A 17,482-nucleotide genomic window follows, 5' to 3' on the forward strand; every position below is an offset into this window, starting at 1 on the left:
AGAAACTGATTCTGGGAGTTACAGTACATAATAATGGAGCTGTGACAAGGCCAATTTATCAACATACTCTTATAAAGGTGTTCTCAAGTGGCCAAATACTCTGGGACATGGTGGGATGATTGCTCTGCAAAACAACATCATTTAGAAGAAAGTAGCTTACAAACGCCGTAGATACATTGTTTTACTTACAAAGAAAAGCCATTCAGTGTTTAAATAAAGGGGACCTTTAAGCCTTCATTTGTCTTTCAGGACAAATTTGCAGTTGACCTGTTAACCCACAAAGCGGTTTTAGCCTTACCTTTTATAAAGGCATCTGTGATCATATAAATGTAGATATGTAGAACTTATGAATGTAGAAGACATTGCACCCATCCATCTTTGCTCTACTCTACTACTTCATCCTACAGAGCCCAGTACACGTTTCTGTTTTAACTATAGTGAGACACTTGATTCATTGGTTCAACATATTCGCTGGGTTATCACCACTTGCATTATCATCTGCTACCTGAGGGGGCAGTAATGCGTTGCAATCAAATGCAATGTACTTGCCAGTGTTCACAAAAAAAAATCATCTTGAAAAGACTTTGGGAGGGTTTAATATGACACACATTTTTTCTCACCCTAAATGAAAATGTCACTGTATTGGTTTTATAGCAGGACAGACGTCTGCAGAAAACACAGTGACAGATCTATTTTTTAAATACAGTGGATTCCATATCCTTCCTCGGTGGTTTGGGTGGTGATATTTGTGGTAAGATTTCCTTAGCGTACATGGTCTGATGGAGTCCTGCCTCTCTGAGCGCCATCTCAATGCGAATTCTGGGGTCAGATATGATCTGCAGAAACAAGATAATTCTCTCTGCATTGAGAAATGAAGGATTTGGTTGGAGAACTCTGTCTACTTGTCAGTTAAATAGGACAAATGGCTCATCATCATAGAGCACAGGTAACATGCTGACTAACCATGCTCTTAGTCTACTGCAGTGACCTAATGGCCCATTAACAATAAGTGGGGCAGGCACAAACCTAGAATATAGGGCTGTCTGTATTCAAGAGTGATGGGCTGGGGTGGAACAAGTGAGGAGTACAGAACACAACAATTTCTCAGACGTGCTATGTAAATAAGCACTAAGGGCCCAATTTTGTACCCTTTAGTGTTCTTGAACTTGTCTCAAAGGCATAACAAATAAAGGTCCTAGCCCTTTCCTTGGCATTATCAGTTTATTGGAGGGGGGCAGCATCTTCTTGAAGTTGACTATGTCTACATTGAACCTAAGGACCCAAGAAGCTTAACATAATAGTTTTTAGATTCTGAAATAAAAACCAAGTGATGAGGGCTGCAACTGCAAAGTGAAAAGTACAAGTGCATCACAATGTACAGTACAATGGAAGCATAACTACAAGGGCACCCACTCTGTGGAGTTCAAAGAGTACCAGGCTGCAAGACAACAAATCTGCTTGGCCATACAGGATTTGGCTGAAAGGCGGGTGAGCTGACACCCCTGATGATAAAAAGCCACTCAGCTAAACAGAGCTTTAGGTAATTGTGCAAAAGCAACCAAGCTGAAAGGACACTGGCCGACAGACAGATATGCTGAAGGGAACAGCTAGGGTGGCAATCAAATACAGAAGGCTAAATAGTGAGCAATTTAAAGTGCAAGTATACTAGTGTTTGTTGTTAAGAATATAAAATAAATCAAATACAATTAATTCGGAAAGTTTGCTTAAAATTAGCTCTCATCCAAAGAAGTAAAGAGCCTTATGGCAGACAGTAGCCCTCAATGGGTGGCTTAGTGCTTCCAGCAGTTACATATGCTCCGAAGAGCCATGAAAATGTGAAGCTTCTTCTTTTAAAACAGGTAATTCAGCTGTTACTACTGACACTAAAGCTACTGTATGTGATTCGCTACAGCAGTAAAGAAAAAAAAGGTCTGCCTGTTGCCCAGCGGCAGCATCATCTGAACCCCCCACAGGGGTATGAGAAGGAGTTTAGTACAATGCTGCAACTGGCCTATGTCATAGCTTGTGAATGGACCATTTGTCATTACAGTTCAGATCCAACTGCATAGACTGGTACAGTGCTATACTGGAATGTGGCATGCTGGGTGAGGGACACATGTATAAATTTGCATATCTATAGTCATATACTGACATTTCTAGCAGGTTGATGGCTTTGTGGTCCATAATGTTGGGATACTATGATGGCAAGTGTGTATAGTACACAGTAAGACTTAGGCCTCAGTCCACTAAACGTCAGTAGAAGCGAATGTGTGTCTTATTAGCAAAAGTGCTCATTGATTTCTATCCCTCAGATCACAAGGCAATACCTCATGCAATCATGTGTTTCCCAAAATAAGTCACTGTGCAGTATTTACATAATAGAGAATTGGCATGTGTACCCTTGACCTTAGAGTAAAATAAAGTAAAATAAAAGTAATCACCTGTTGCTCGCTGTATGTGTGCAATTGAAAGAGCGGCCTCTGGAGTAAAAATTCTTCTTCAATCCCAATGCCCAGCCTGGCCTTGGAGGCTTTAGTGTCACTCATCATTCTCACTGGATCAAATTCTGCAATTACAGCTACCTGGAAATAAATTGCAGATAAATGAATGGAAAGAAGTAGATAAAGTGGGAGTATAACCGTCCATATGATAGTGAAAAGCATCTCTCTCCTGTTATGCTTTGTTCCACTAGCGGATGGCATTATATAGTGCAAAACTCAACAGGCCACTTTTTTAGGCTGTTCAAGGGCAGGTAAGAATAACGTTTATATGTAAATATCAGGGATGTTCAAACTGCAACACTGTAGCTTATCCCTCCCTGAAACAAAACATAAGTCTGTGCTGTACATGTGATGAGAGACAATGGGACATCCTGTATGTATGTGTCTATACAATGACTTTTCCTTAGGGTAGGATATGGAGGCTGCATACAAAGTACATGTACAGTCCCCGTATGAAAAGCTCAGTGCTGTCTCTCTGATGCTTAGAAGCTGAAATACCAGCGGTGTAATTCATAACAAAGCACTCATTAGGAAATCTTTGCAAAGGTCAGGCATTAATGCATTTGCATTATCCTACAAACATAATTTACAGAGCTGCATCAGAAGGGAGTTGTGGCGTTACTTAACTCTTAATACATTAAACCCTTTCTGACACCGGAGAGCTCTTTGATGATTTCCGTTAGAGGTCTTTACAGGACCCAAGTGACTGCAGACCTCAAACACTTTAGCTCTGAATGCTGAGGACTGGAAGATTGAATTCGTTTGCACAAATCATTATTGCAGACAGCCTCATTACTAGGAGATGTATAGCTCAGTGTAGGATACCTGTTGGCGCAAGGCTTCAAGCCGTCTCTGCCTCTCTTCCTCTTCTTGTTCCTCTAGCCAGGCCCACTCTTTCTTTTCTAAAAGGCGTTTCTCCAACAGCTGCTGCCTATACAAAACTCTGGAAAAGTTGGACATCGTCCAAGTGAGGGGTTGTGCCCCATATTAGAAATGTAATGAAAGAATATTTTCCAGTTAAAGGGAAACTGTACTAAGTGCTGTAAATAGGCAGCAAATAATGAGTGGATATTATATTGTGTGCCCAAAACAGAATATTCTGTATAGAGACATATATAACAGGTCATTTACAAAATGCAGGGCAAGGTACAAAAAGGTGCTTTTTTGCACACATGCCCACACTACAAGTGCTGCAGGTCTCTGTGTTGCATTTTGGACCCGGGTACCCCAGGAATACAGAGGTGTATTCATGAGTGGTGTGCAGTGGTTGGCATATAGGCATCTCCCTTTCTGCCTAGCGAAATCATGGAGCAGCGGTGATGCTGGGGGGGGGGCAATGATGTTTAGGGGCCATGATGTGAATTCTGCATTTCAGTTGTTCTATCTATTTTGTCTGGTTTCATGACAGCTGGCAACCCTACTCTAATTCACTAATTTGTCATTCAGATGCACACGCTAAGGAGCACTGGCAGGTGCAGACTGCAACAGATCCCTGCACTTATCACCTGGTATAAGTACAGGACTGCCTTTGACCTGTTGGCACTGAGATTTTCAGTCTGCACCAAGGCTGTAGTGTTCTGGCGCTGTGCCAATGAGTCAAGTTGAAAAACTTACCTCCTGGCAACTTTAAGAGCGAATTTTCAGTTTTTACACTGGAAATTTGGCTCTTCTAATGAAGAGAGCAGACCCCTCTGGTGCTGAAAAGGTGAGCATGGGGGGGAAGGGGGCAGTAAAGGGGCAGCAGAGGGGGCAGGATCACCCCTGCTAGTATTTTTTGAATGAGTACTAAGGTCACGTGTGTAATTTTGTCTGCGGTCATGGATATACTCCCTATAATCTATCTAATGATATATATATATACCTTAAAAGGACGATTGCCTGTCCAACATTTAAGGACTTTGCCCCTTTCATGCATTTGCATGCATTTCATCAAAGCAGGCTGAACCAGCGCTACACATAACCCAAGTGTGTAGGCACAGGTACCATTGTGAATAGTGTTATAGTGCTTTAGCATGTAAATGATACCTACTTTCATTCTTTTTAAGATAATCAATGCTTTATAAGTGAGTTCCCTTTAAGCAGTGTGAGTGCCCTGTTCCCCAGGAGGGATAGTAGCAGCCCACCTATGAACGTTCCACTATAAATCTCTGCTTACACAGGCTAGAAATTGTGCCGTGCATGTAGCTCTGCTTACTGGAGCATAAAGGATCAATACCATTCTTGCAGATTTGCCAATGTCTTGCAACTATTCATTTTCTTGAAACATCAAATATCAACTATAAAAAGCTGATGTTACTTGATGAAAACCCTTTAACCTATTCCTTGCCAGAAAGTCCCACTAATTAGCTCTAGCTGCCAGCTAGTGGTGGATATTGATATAGATACAATAAGACAGAAGAATTAATATTGGGCAAGGGAATTCATTTTTTTAATAATAATATAAAAATAATAATATTCTTCTTTCAAAATGTATGAATGGGATACCAGGTAACGTAATAGCCTCCCAAGGATACTGGCAAATCAATATTCCACTGCATCCGAAAATTTCAAGGTGTCTCTTTAGAGCACACCACCAGCATTGAAAGTGTTAAAGAACTACTGTAGGCCAAGTATTGGGCTGCTGTTTTAAAAGCCCAGAAGAAGAGTATAGACATTGAAGCTACTTCCCCTTAAAGCTTCCCTGCTGCTAACTAAGCCTTAGGGTTGGACACTGCACTGATGACATCCCACTGCCGTCATTATACATAAATTAATTTCAAGGTGAATTTCCTCTTTCACTGGATGCTACAAAAGAAAAAAGGGCTAAGTATGCAGAAGCCACCAAAACCAAGTTATTTTTAAAATATATGTTGATGCTAAAACCTAATTCTTTATATTAAAGAAAATAACATAGTGCTAAAGCCTGTGTATAACATCAAACTGTGCTGCAGGTCAAGTAACCCACAGCAATGAACTGTACTGCTGTTAGAAGCCAAGCTTATGTTTGGCTTCTGTGATCTACATTGCATCTGCATCTACACTACCCCATGTGAGGTTATGAAACAGTAGACACTGTTGGATGGTGCCTATACCTTTAAGTCTATTGCTTACCTTTCTTTGTCTTTTTCAGCTTGTTGGGCCATTATTTTCCTGAGCTGCTCCAGGCGCTGCAGGTCTCTCTTCTGGAGTTCTTCCCACGCCTGTTGTTTTTCAGCCTTGTACTTTTGTATCTGTCATGTGAGGCGAAAAGAAAATCAAAACTTAAAATGTGCCTGAACCTGCGTGACGAGTGCTGCTCAATGAAATCCCAACAGATAGAATATCTTCCCGTTGTTTCCTGAGAAAGCTATTATTTTGCTGCTGTCTTGCCCAAGTGCCCCTCTTAGCTTCCCACTATATTTTTATTGATGATATCATTTCTACTAAACAAAAAACCATAAGTAAAACAGTCAGGAACGTGAGCCGGCACCACAAGGAAACATTTGCTCGTTCTGCTGACTCAGCAAACTGCATGCTTTCAAAATGTAAGTAAAAAGCTTTTGCTCAGGGCTGAGCACTAAATATATAAAAGGAAAAGTAACAGCATATTAGTCATTTTAGGTTTCAGCAGAATATAAAAACTCAGCATTTGGAAATCTTAAGGGGGAGAGTAGTTTTTAATATCAGCAATGAAAATGCTAGGCCAAGCCCTCTTTAACATCAACCACCTGGAAGATCACTGCAGAAAATAGATCCTAAACACTACATTAACCCCGGGCATGCCAGTACAATTACTAAAGAAAATGTATAATGAGCAGTACAATACCACAATCATACAACAAAGCAAACTTCTAGTGCTCTACAGAGTTCTGCAGCAGAAAGACAGTTCCAGACAATGTTCCCTCTAATTCCTTCTCAGCTATGGTTCCAGGCACTAAGCTTAGGCAGATGGGCCTAAGGGACTTGCCCTTGAGCTGGCCCTGGTACTTTCCAGTTAACCATGTCCAGCCAACGTTTGTAAGTATTGTAATTGATGCTTTTATGTTTTTTTCTACTTTATCTTTTCTCTCTTTCCTTCTGTTTCCTTTTCTATACCAACTGGTATTTCATGAACCTTAACTCAAAGCTTATGAGTATAGAAGTTAGTTATTGTTCCTTTACTGTATATTAAATCATTATAGAGAGAACAAGTACAGGTCATCCTTAGGCTCGATGAACTTACTGGGGGTCATTTATAAAGTTCGCGCAGCGCATATTTTTCGCAAATGGTTGTATTGCGCATGTTTTTTGCTGAGCGCTAATATATTGCACTGCTCTGCCCGTCTTTCCGGTTTTTGCGAATTCGCAGTGTGAATAAATATTCGCAAATGGCGCACAAATGAGACAGGAGTTTGCGCGAGCGCACCCAATGTGCGAGGTTGTTGTGCGCGAAAATAGCGTTAAATTCGCAGTTTGCAAAACTGTTTTGCGAATATTTTATCCGCCATCAAAGTTGTGGCGTAATTGAGTCTCAGAGTGTGCGCATAAAGATTCGCAATTTGCGAATTGTGACATATTTATAAAGCCACTTTAGACATTCGCATTGTGAATAAAAAATTCGCAATTCTGTATGCACCCTCTTATTCAGCTTTATAAATAAAACCATGCGCAGGGCAAATATATTCACTTTGCGAACCAATCTGCCCTGCGCGAAGTTTATAAATGACCCCCACTGTTGTTTCTGCCTCTCCTCAGAGCTCCAGTATGTAATAAAGATACACCATATATGGCCCTCTTACAAATATACTCCTGACCACTACCTGTTATGGAAGTTTATACACATTTATTGATCAATTTCCTGTAGCTGAATGTCATCCTCAGAAGAAACTAGCCATCCCACTGGCCGATCAGAGGGACTATATTTTCAAGCATCTACATTAGATGCAGTTAATACACCCAGCATATTAAGGTTAAATGAACAAGAAATAAGTGTAACTATCAAAACTATTTTCATGGCAGTTAATATTCTGTTATATTGCTTCAAGGCTAATGTTCATCAGATGTAAATGATAAAGGAACTATAGTGTATATGTATGTCATTATAGAAATCCAAATGGAAGAGGAGAGACCAGTGTCGGACTGGGATGCCAGGGGCCCACCAGAAAACCTTGGGCTGAGGGCCCACTTTCCAAACTATTCTATACCTCCTCTCCTCACTCAACCTTTTTATTCTCATAGTCTCTTTTCTCTACATACTATACTCTATTCTTACATTATTAAGCCTCTTTATTCTCATAAAGAAATAAGGAATGACCATGAAATAGGCCAAATGATTAGAAGCAAGAGGCCCACTGACCCCTGGGCCCACCGGGAGTTTTCCTGGTATCCCCGTGGGCCAGTCTGACACTGGGAGAGACAGACTCTAAATACACAAGGGGCAGATTTATCAAAGTGTAAAATTAGAACTCACTACAGTAAAATTTCATCCCTCTTTTTTTGATGGAATTGTAAGGCATATTTATCAAATGTTATCAGCTCTAATGTCACACTTTGATTAATGTACCCTTAAAAGTGTGAATATAAGGGTTGCTGCAGAGGCGAATTCCCCAGCTCTCTATTTACACCCTATAATAAATCTCCCCTAAAAAATCCTATACAAGTGAACAGAGAGAGAGAGAGAGAGAGTGCTGTAAATCTCCCCTCTGGCAAGCTCTATTTTTACCTTTTGATAAGTATTCCCCCATGAATCAGTTCCATTTATTTTGCCTCACATGTAAATATACAGAGATCACAGAGAAACACACAGAGCAGCTATAGTGGTAAAGGATTTGCTGCAGTGCAGACCTGTGTATCTCTGCAGCACTGCGACTCCCCGCAGACTCTCTAGTGCTGCAGCAAACTCACACACTCTCAGAGAGGAATTTAGAAGCCAGTGCAGAGGCAAACAGGGGAGCAGTGACTTGCTTGAAGCCTTAGTGATGCTAGATTGTTCTTGGAAAAAGGCTGCTAAACCAACAAATACATCCCTAGGTGGGGATAATTAGATTTGAATAAGATTCATCAAGGCTAGTTACTGTATACCTGACCTGTGTCCAAGCTGATTTACAACTCCCAACATTCGCTGATAGCAACAGAGCTGTAGTGCAGCAGGGTCACAGGTCAGACATCTTTGGTCTAGACGTGTTATACAGCAGATACAAACAATGGTAATTTCATACTTTTTCCTTTTCATCTGCCCTGCGACTCTTGTCCCTTTCTCTCTCGTGTTTCTCTCGTTGTTTTCTCTGTTCCCTTTCCCTGGCAGCAATTGAAGATTCTAATCTTGCAGCTTCTTCTTGGTGTGCGCGCCACTGCGTGACCTGGAACGGCATGTTGGGAGGCAATCAAACAAACACTGTGACAAGGGGGGAAAAATACATTCCTGAACATTTATCGGACAGCTGCATCACAAAAACGTAATACAAGTATTGCTGCTTCCATGCACTGGGATAAATAGTTGCAAAGTGTATGTATAGGTATATATCAGGGTTATGAACAAAGATTTGTTACCCATAGCAACCAAGCAGCAGTTCGGTGTCAAAGGGCTAGTGTAGTTAAAATAGTAAGATGAAAGAGGCATTCTCTGGCATTTGTCCATACATACCCTACAGAGGCTGGGTGATGCATTTTTTGTATTTTTTTTAATATAAATTTTTATTTTGCATTTCAGTTTTAAAACAAAACAGAGGAGAGCAGCCCCTTTATTAAAATTAAAGGAAGAAAGAGATAGAGTGAGAGAGGAGTCGAGCTGGGGGGAGGTTACCAGTCTGAGGACATCACACATTTTTACAGCATCAGCCATGTTTTCTTTACTAATTCCTGGGGCTCTATTGGGGTGGCACATTCACCTCCAGCTATGATCCCCAAATGGCTTCAAATTTAGCAGGGCATCCACTGGCCTGGTATATGAGTTTCTGCTTGGGTAAGGAGTCATTTATACATTTTTTGCAGACGGCCCCGTGGACTTCCAATGTAACCATATTGCTTTTTTGCATAATAGAACAATTGCAAAAAACTTTAAGAAAGTAATTGAAGGCTCTTACAGAACCGCATTTGGGTGCCACTTTCTGAAGAGATGAAGAACTTGACAGGTAGTGTTTTCCTTGCAATACTACCTGAGCTCCATATGTTGCATTGCCAGTTAATACTACTAATGGCTTCATGTATGTCCTAGGCCAGTGCTGTCCAACTTCTGTGGTACCGAAGGCCAGAATTTTTCTGGTCTACATGGTGGAGGGCTGATAATGGAAGCCAGTGTTGACTACTCCCTGTTTTAAGACACACCCACTTTAAACCACACCCATGTTACCACAAGACCATGTCCAGATTAGTCATATTAAGACATACCTTTAAATCCATATGCCTGCTCCTCCCCTGTGGATAACACAGCACCCACAGCACATGATTAAACATCTAAGGGGCCTCTAACAAATACCAGTCTTATGTTCCACAGAGCAGAGCAGCACGCACACAGGCAGAGTATGGCACACACAGGCAGAGTATGCCACACACAAAGAGTATAGGGCAGGTAGAGTATGGCACACACACAGGGAGCATAGGGAAGGCAGAGTATGTCACACACAGGGAGCATAGGGCATACAGAGTATGGCACACACAGGCAGATTATGGAACACATAAGGAGCATAGGGCAGGTAGAGTATGGCACACACAGGGAGTATAGGGCAGGTAGAGTATGGCACACAAAGGGAGCATAGGGCAGGCAGAGTATGGCACACGCAGGGAGCATGTGGAAGGCAGAACAGAGCAGGAGACAGGGAAACCTATCAGAACCACTCTAAGATGTACTATATACAGTGACACAGTGCTGGTGCCCCCCAACAGGTGAACAATGTGGGCAATTTCAGTCTGGCTCTCATGTGTGAACAGTACAGGGCTTTAGGAGTGTGAACAATAGAGCTACAAGTGTGAACAATGCAGCGGGATCACAGGTGTGAACAATACAGGGGATTACAGTCTGAATTTGAGGTTTAAACAATGCAGGGGCCAGTTAATCTCTGTAGTGATACCTTTTAAATTTTACACATGGTAAGCAAACACAGCAGGCAGACTTTCATGTGGGGAGCCATACAAGGGGGGGGGGGGCGCTGACCTCCAACAGTTGGACAGCCCTGTCCTAGGCTATAGGCCCTATAATATGTAGTTTTAATAATCCAATCAGGGTATCCCCATAACATGACCGGGAGAAGAGCTACACGGTAATCCTACTGGAAAGATAGTGCCTCTGAGGAACTATAGACACACAGTACAGCTTGTCTTTTTCCCTTTTACCAAGCACAACATCAGGCGTCCCTACTTGATTACTCACCTACATCTGTGCTTCTCAGCCAGGCACTAGTCAGATTATTTACCCTATTGTAGCATGGAGCTCTCTGGAGAAAATGAGTCATTTAGGGGCAAGCAGTAGCAAATGCTGATATGTTTATAACACCAAAATAGTTCTGCCTGCATTTAAAATAAGGTCTGGGCATTAGTTCTATTAATTTGTGGATAATTTAGAGCTGGAAGCAGTCTGTTTTCATCCTACTGCTCACTGATGATGAGTATGAGTGGAAGGTGGGAGAAGTGGATAAGCATATTTTGTAGAATGCTCTGCAAGACCCAACCAGTTGACTCACACCTACATTTAACTATTCACCATTAGGCAAGGTTATCACACTTAATAATGACTGCCAGAATGGGTATGGGAGTAGACAAAGAGGATTATGGGACAAACAATGCTAAGGAGAACACAGGCAGAAACCATTTTCAGATCTGGTTTTGAGGTTAAGGAATTTGCTCAGGGCCCTCAGTAGATTCATGTTGAACTGCCACATTTCTGAACTCTATGACTTATTTATATTACTTGTTTCCCTCAGATCAGGATCTCAGCCATGTTGCAAAGCCCAGAACCCCTTGAGTGCTAACTCCGGCTCTGACTGCTTAACAGAAGATAGGGAAAGGGATACTAATAGAAAAGAATAACAAAAGAGGGTAATGTGGCTTTAATTAAACCTGAAAAGATGCTTTAACATAATAAAGCCCTGATATTCGTACATAATCTGTAAATAACACAGAAAGTTCACTTAACATTCTGTACCCAAGTTATGAAAGGAAATAATTGCCATGTTTTTTTTTTAAGATGACTGTATAATTTCCATTTACACATTTTCTCTATATGAATCAAATGATAATTATAATGATAATTACTATGAATTATACATTATGCTGCTGAATTCATAGCAATTTAAAATATGAAATACAACAGCATTTTTGAAATAGTCAGGTTTGTGAGGATGAAGTAAGAATGGCATCAGATATTGCTGTGTTTAAAGGGGCAATATACCCTGTTTCCTATATATGTTATGTATGTATGTATGTATGTATGTATGACTATTTGTAAAGCTCTGTTAAGGAGCTGCAGTGCCATACAATGCATAAAAGTACAATATAAATAAAGGTACACTATATTTATGTAAAACATAATGGCATAGGTTAACTTGATGAAGTCACTACATGTTTTATACACCATATTTGCATTAGCCCTCCAAGTAACCTTCTTCTGGGTACGTAATTTCAGTCTGCCCCATACAGGTCACAAAATATTACTATGATTTAATGGTTTGGCCCATTGGCTGACGATTGGATTATAATGAAGGCAAATGCAGGCCATTGGGAGAGGATTGCATTAACTAAGCCCTCATGTCAATGGGACTTTTAAATGTGTCCGATAAATATCGGTCCAAATATCTATCAGGGAGGCCATCACAAAGGGCCCATACATGATACATAAACTGCAAACCTGCCCTATATGGGCCAAATCAGTCAATGCAAAAACAGGTACAAAAATTCCTCCTTTCTAATATTGCAAAGTCCAATATACTGCAGCACACTGTTGGGTGAGTAGCTTTTCAGCAAGGTGATTTTATTGGCTCAAAACAAATGAGCAGACAAAGAGTGGCAGCGTTTTGGGCCTCACAGGACCCTTTATCAAGCCTCTAACATTGTGCATATTGGGGCAGCAATTGTAACAATTCTGTTACAATGAACGATGTTTTAATTATGAAATTATTAGCGCACATGAAGGAATATCATGTTTTGATAAGCTTCAAAGTTCCAGCAGGCTTAATCCATTTCATGTCTAACTACAGTCTTGTGATGTTGACAGAGAAAATACATTCCGTATTGATGGGTTCCCATATGAGAAGGCAACAGATTTCTTTCCCAGCTTGGCATAAATGCTAATACTGACACGAGAGGCTCTAAGACACTCTAGGTGGAGCTGAACAGATGCTAAAAAATAAATATGACAGAAGGAGCGTTGGCGCTTGCCTGCTACATCACATAACAAGAAAATGACAAAGGAACAGAAGAGCAAAAACATCTTTAATGGACCAAGCTTGCATCTTAATTATTGACCAAAAGTGAACATTATTTATGAATGTGGTGTAGTCCAACTTATGTATACACAATATAGCACTTTTTTCTACAGTTTCTAATTCTGATTGCTAATTGCATTCAGTTTTTGCAACACAAGTTCCAAAAATGCCACTTCCCTAGATTTTGTGTTGTAACGGCATCACTTCTGGCCAGTAGCAGATTTCCACCAAGGGTGCCCAGAGGCCAAAGTCCTCTGGCGCCCCCTCCCTCCTTTAGGATCACGCGCATGCGCATCCTTTTGCTACCGGAGCGATAAGCACTCCAAAATCAGTCAAAACCACTGGTGCTTAATTTATGCAGCCCTAGGCCTGGGCCTTTGTGGCCGCGCCGCAAATCCAGGCATGCTTTTGGCGGGTGTCCTTAATAATGCAATTAGAGTCCAATTCACTTTGTGCACATCAGTTGTAGCTATGAAAGCAACCTGCTAAAGGAACCCTGGAATTTACCAGCTGATGATAATTCCAGAGTTCCCTTCGATGCTCCCTCTAATTTCTTTTTGGTCATGTGTGTAAAAAAATTTTTTTTTAAAAGTTGTGGGCAAAAATGATCTGTGTGTGCCAAAAAAGGTTGGTGGCGTGCAATAAGTATTGGTGTGTGTAGGCCACAATTTTCTCTGCGCATTGGCCTCAATATTTGTGTGGCTTGTGGCCACAGCTTAGTTATCATATTGGATCCCTTGTGCCAGTGTGTCGTTGCATGTAATTCATCAGAACAGGCACATTGCGGCTGCTGCAAGGAACACTAAGTGGCCCATTTACTAACAGAGGTACTTTAAGTACACCACTCGCATTGGCATCGCGTCTTCATTATTTTTGTTCTACTATTGAATGCATCCTGTTGAGTCACGTGATCAGGAGACACGCAGAGCCTGCAGCATACAAGCTATACAAGTATCGTGAGTGTATTGGCACTATTTATTTACTGCCCATTTACTAGCAATCAAATTTCAATTTTTTTCCACTAAAAATTTGTGGTTTTCTAAATTTTTTTTAAAAATAATCTCTAAAAATTCAAGCTGTAAATACCATGAAAACCACTAATACAAAACTTTGCAATTTTGTAAAAGTTGTCGAGGTCCTATAGAAGTCAATGGGAGCTGCGTTGATCCTATTGGACCGCTTCAAATCAATTCAGACTTTTAGAGGTTTTCGGATTTTTTTTCACTAGGAATTGTCTGAAAAACTAAATTTTTATGGGTTTTTAAGGTGTTTGTATTTTTTAGTGCATCTCATGACAATCATAGTTTTTTAGAGTTTCTGAGTTTAGTTGTGGTTTTAAAAACCACTAAAATTTGACCTTTGACAAATAGGCCCCTAAGGCAAAGACACCAACCAGAGCTACAGGCATCCGGGTATGGGGTAGGTCTAATATATTACATACATATATGTTTTTTTTTAGACCCACGGAAAAAAAATCCATGTATAAGAGCAGTTATGGGTGCAAATACCTTTATAAGTTTAGTTTTGTGGGCGTTGCATTTCACACATGAGGCTTCAGTAATGCTATAAATGATTTGTTTTATAAAACTGAAAAGCAACCATGCTTTCATCACAAGCTACTAGATTTGCCAGTCTCTTCCCACATACTTCAACAGAGTTAGTCAAGTCCATTGAAGTATATAATTGAGGCACATAATTACAGTGTAACTGGAGGGACAGCTCAACATTCGTTTTTTGTTTTAGTCTGAAATATAACACGTCAATTTATAACTATATCCCTGTCTCAAGGAGTCACTGAATGAGAAATAATTTTTAAATTATATCCACAGAATCCTGATTCATTCATACACATTTCAACTGAGCATTAGTCATTAAACTTACTTAAAAAATGTTTTAAAAACTATTCTTGGAGAAATATTTCATATGTCAAACTTTGGCACTACAGGCATCTGATACTGAATGGTTTGTAGTGGCCTTGGGGAAAGCAAATGGCTTTGATTCAAGGAAAATGAAAGCAAATTAATGGAAATACTGACAATTTTCCTTTTATAATAGGATGATCAAGGTAAGTTGATTCTGACTCCACAGCTATTTGTCTTTTATTAAGTGATTAGATTCCCAGTATGATAGTCAATGTGTAATTAATTGCCGGCACCATGGTGTTGTTTCCTTATAGAGAACTTACTCAAACATGTCTATGGCATGTATTAGCAAAATATAATGTTCTAACAGTAACTGAGGATATACAGTGATGCAGTATATGTTCTCTATACCGTGATGCACTGGATTTCCTGATAACTGTCTGAGTATAATTGGCTACTTTACTTTGCAGAGCCTGACCGCTCCATCAGCTCTATAAAGTAATTTCGAGCACAGAGCATGTGGGATTAAGAACAGGAGGGATCAGCAATAATTTCCTCAAATTTCTTGTGTAAAGTCTTTGGAATCAGTGGTGTATTTTCTGGGTGAATTTAATTGTTATTGCCAATGAAACTACAAACTTTACATCAAATCAGAGGATTCTGTCTCTTTTGGAAAGTATATAGTGATATTTATGGGGGAGAAAATGGTTCACAGTACAGCTGTGATATCTGTCTGTCTTGGGAAACTACCTTGATAATTTGTTATGTTTTAGGAGTAATGGCATACCCAAACATTTTGTAGCCCAGGGGCGTAACTACAGAGGAAGCAGACCCTGCGGCTGCAGGGGGGCCCAGGAGGTACAGGGGGCCCCATGAGGCTCTCATTGATGAGCAATTTGAACATATATTGGTAAAACAGGACAAACACTGGATATGTTTGGGGCCCTAAAATTAATTTGCTGTGGGGCCCAGCAACATCTAGTTACGCCACTGTTGTAGTCCATGACATTTTGTAGCTGCATGTACAGGGGATAAAACAATTGGAATCATTTCCCATTCAGTTGTATGATTTGCAGATATGGGAGTGGAAGAACTTGACTGGCCTGCACATAGGGTTGCCACCTTTTCTGGAAAAAAATACCGGCCTTCCTATATATTTCAATTTTTTCCCTATTAATAACATTGGGATCAGCCATAATTTTTACCGGCCAGGTGGCAGTCCTACCTGCAAAAAGCCTTAACCTCAACCCAAGTGAACTCTTGTGGGATGAATTGCAATTCCAATGTGAGCTTGGCCTCTATGTCCAATATCAGTGGCCAAAAATAGAAGCAAATTCCACCAACAATATTCCAACATCGATAGGAAAGCCATCCCAAAAACATAGAGGCAGCTATAGCAGCAAAGACAGGTGCAACTTCATATTAATCCCCATGATCTTGGAATGTGATGTGGGCAGTCAGGTGACCACATACATTTGGCCATATAGTGTATCTAAAATATAAAATATACTTTGTACTTTTATCTAAATATTACAGCCAAGAGTGTTTTGTGATGTTGGTGGACCAGTGCTAATGCTCTCCCTGCACTACATTAATAGCAAGTACTACAATAAAAAGGCAAACAATTTTTTTTCCAGCCTAATACATTGATGCCCTATAAAAATCTTTGTAATCTACTCAGATATAATGAATTTGGTTTAAAATTGTATAAATGTTTTTGTCGGGTATTTCATAAAATTATGAGCAAATTGGTTAAATCCTAGTTCCTGAAGAAATAAAATTAGTGATAATAAAGCAAGGCCTTTTTTGCAATTATATTTGATTTTTCACTTACATAGTTCTTTTCAGGCTGTAATTACACGTTTATAATGAGAAGTAATGATAAGTATTAATGGTATATTAATAAATCTAAGCATACAGTATATAGGAGCGATCAGTGAACTGTATTTCTGGATGCAATTAAAAAGCAGTGAATTCTTGCTGAATGGGAATATAGTGGCAGTATTTCGATTACAGAGAAAGGAAAGGAAACCATGCTTGATTAAAAGCAAGGTTTGTAGCCCAGTTAGTTTGGACAATGAAATATGAGGAGGTGGCATTCTGTCCAACATGAGAAAAAATTGTAAATTTGGGTAGTTTCTGAGCTCACCGGAGGTACAGCTAATAGAGCCCCCACTCCGGTTTGGGTGAACAATATTTTTTCTTTTTGTTTTTTGTAAATGTCCCCTGCAAGCTCCTTCCTGGTGCAGGTAGGCATGTTGTGACACTATGAAAAGTTTCTTAGCTCTCGAAAGTTATGCGTATGATTACGATGTCACATGCATGCGCATAATGATCGAGCCTGCACAATGCTTGAAGAGGGCAATTTAGAAAAACAATTTTTTCTTCTAACCAGAGTTCAAGTAGGATTTTCTTTGAGGATAGCTGCCCTTTAACAAATCTGTTGTTGTGCATGAAGCTAAAAATGATTGGCTCCATATTTAGGGAGGGAGTGGCAAAGAGGTATAACCAGAATTATCTTTATGGTGACATAGCTCTACCATTGAAAGGAAATAGCTGTCATGGAAACAGTACAGCAGCCATGCTGACTTAGGTTTCAGTTTCAATGAAACTGTTGATAGGTTAAGAAAAACGTAAAATCATTGAAGGTGCCAAGTTGTTAGGAACCCCCCACCCAGTGATTCTATTAGCTTATGTGCTTATGTGTTACCCCATGCTGGTGCTCCATTCCTTAAAAAGTACCACGCTGGTGAACTGCTCATTGCCC

At 40.2% G+C, this 17,482-nt stretch overlaps 1 protein-coding gene across 4 annotated transcripts in view; it reads right to left on the minus strand.

Moving 5' to 3' along the window:
• Nucleotides 1-578: 578 nt before the first annotated feature.
• The window catches only part of ccdc148.L (coiled-coil domain containing 148 L homeolog), an 88,195-nt gene continuing 71,291 nt past the window's right edge, over nt 579-17,482 (minus strand). For all 4 annotated transcript variants that reach the window (XM_018235799.2, XM_018235798.2, XM_018235800.2 and 1 more), the window contains 5 exons: nt 8,657-8,797; nt 5,592-5,710; nt 3,327-3,444; nt 2,442-2,582; nt 579-836 (listed from right to left, as the gene is read on the minus strand). In XM_018235799.2, the coding sequence (XP_018091288.1) occupies nt 690-836; nt 2,442-2,582; nt 3,327-3,444; nt 5,592-5,710; nt 8,657-8,797 (666 nt within the window). In that variant the 3' untranslated portion in view covers nt 579-689. The remainder of the gene's footprint in view (nt 837-2,441; nt 2,583-3,326; nt 3,445-5,591; nt 5,711-8,656; nt 8,798-17,482) is intronic.

The sequence above is a fragment of the Xenopus laevis genome, chromosome 9_10L (assembly GCF_017654675.1).
Source record: "Xenopus laevis strain J_2021 chromosome 9_10L, Xenopus_laevis_v10.1, whole genome shotgun sequence".
Lineage (NCBI taxonomy): Eukaryota > Metazoa > Chordata > Amphibia > Anura > Pipidae > Xenopus > Xenopus laevis.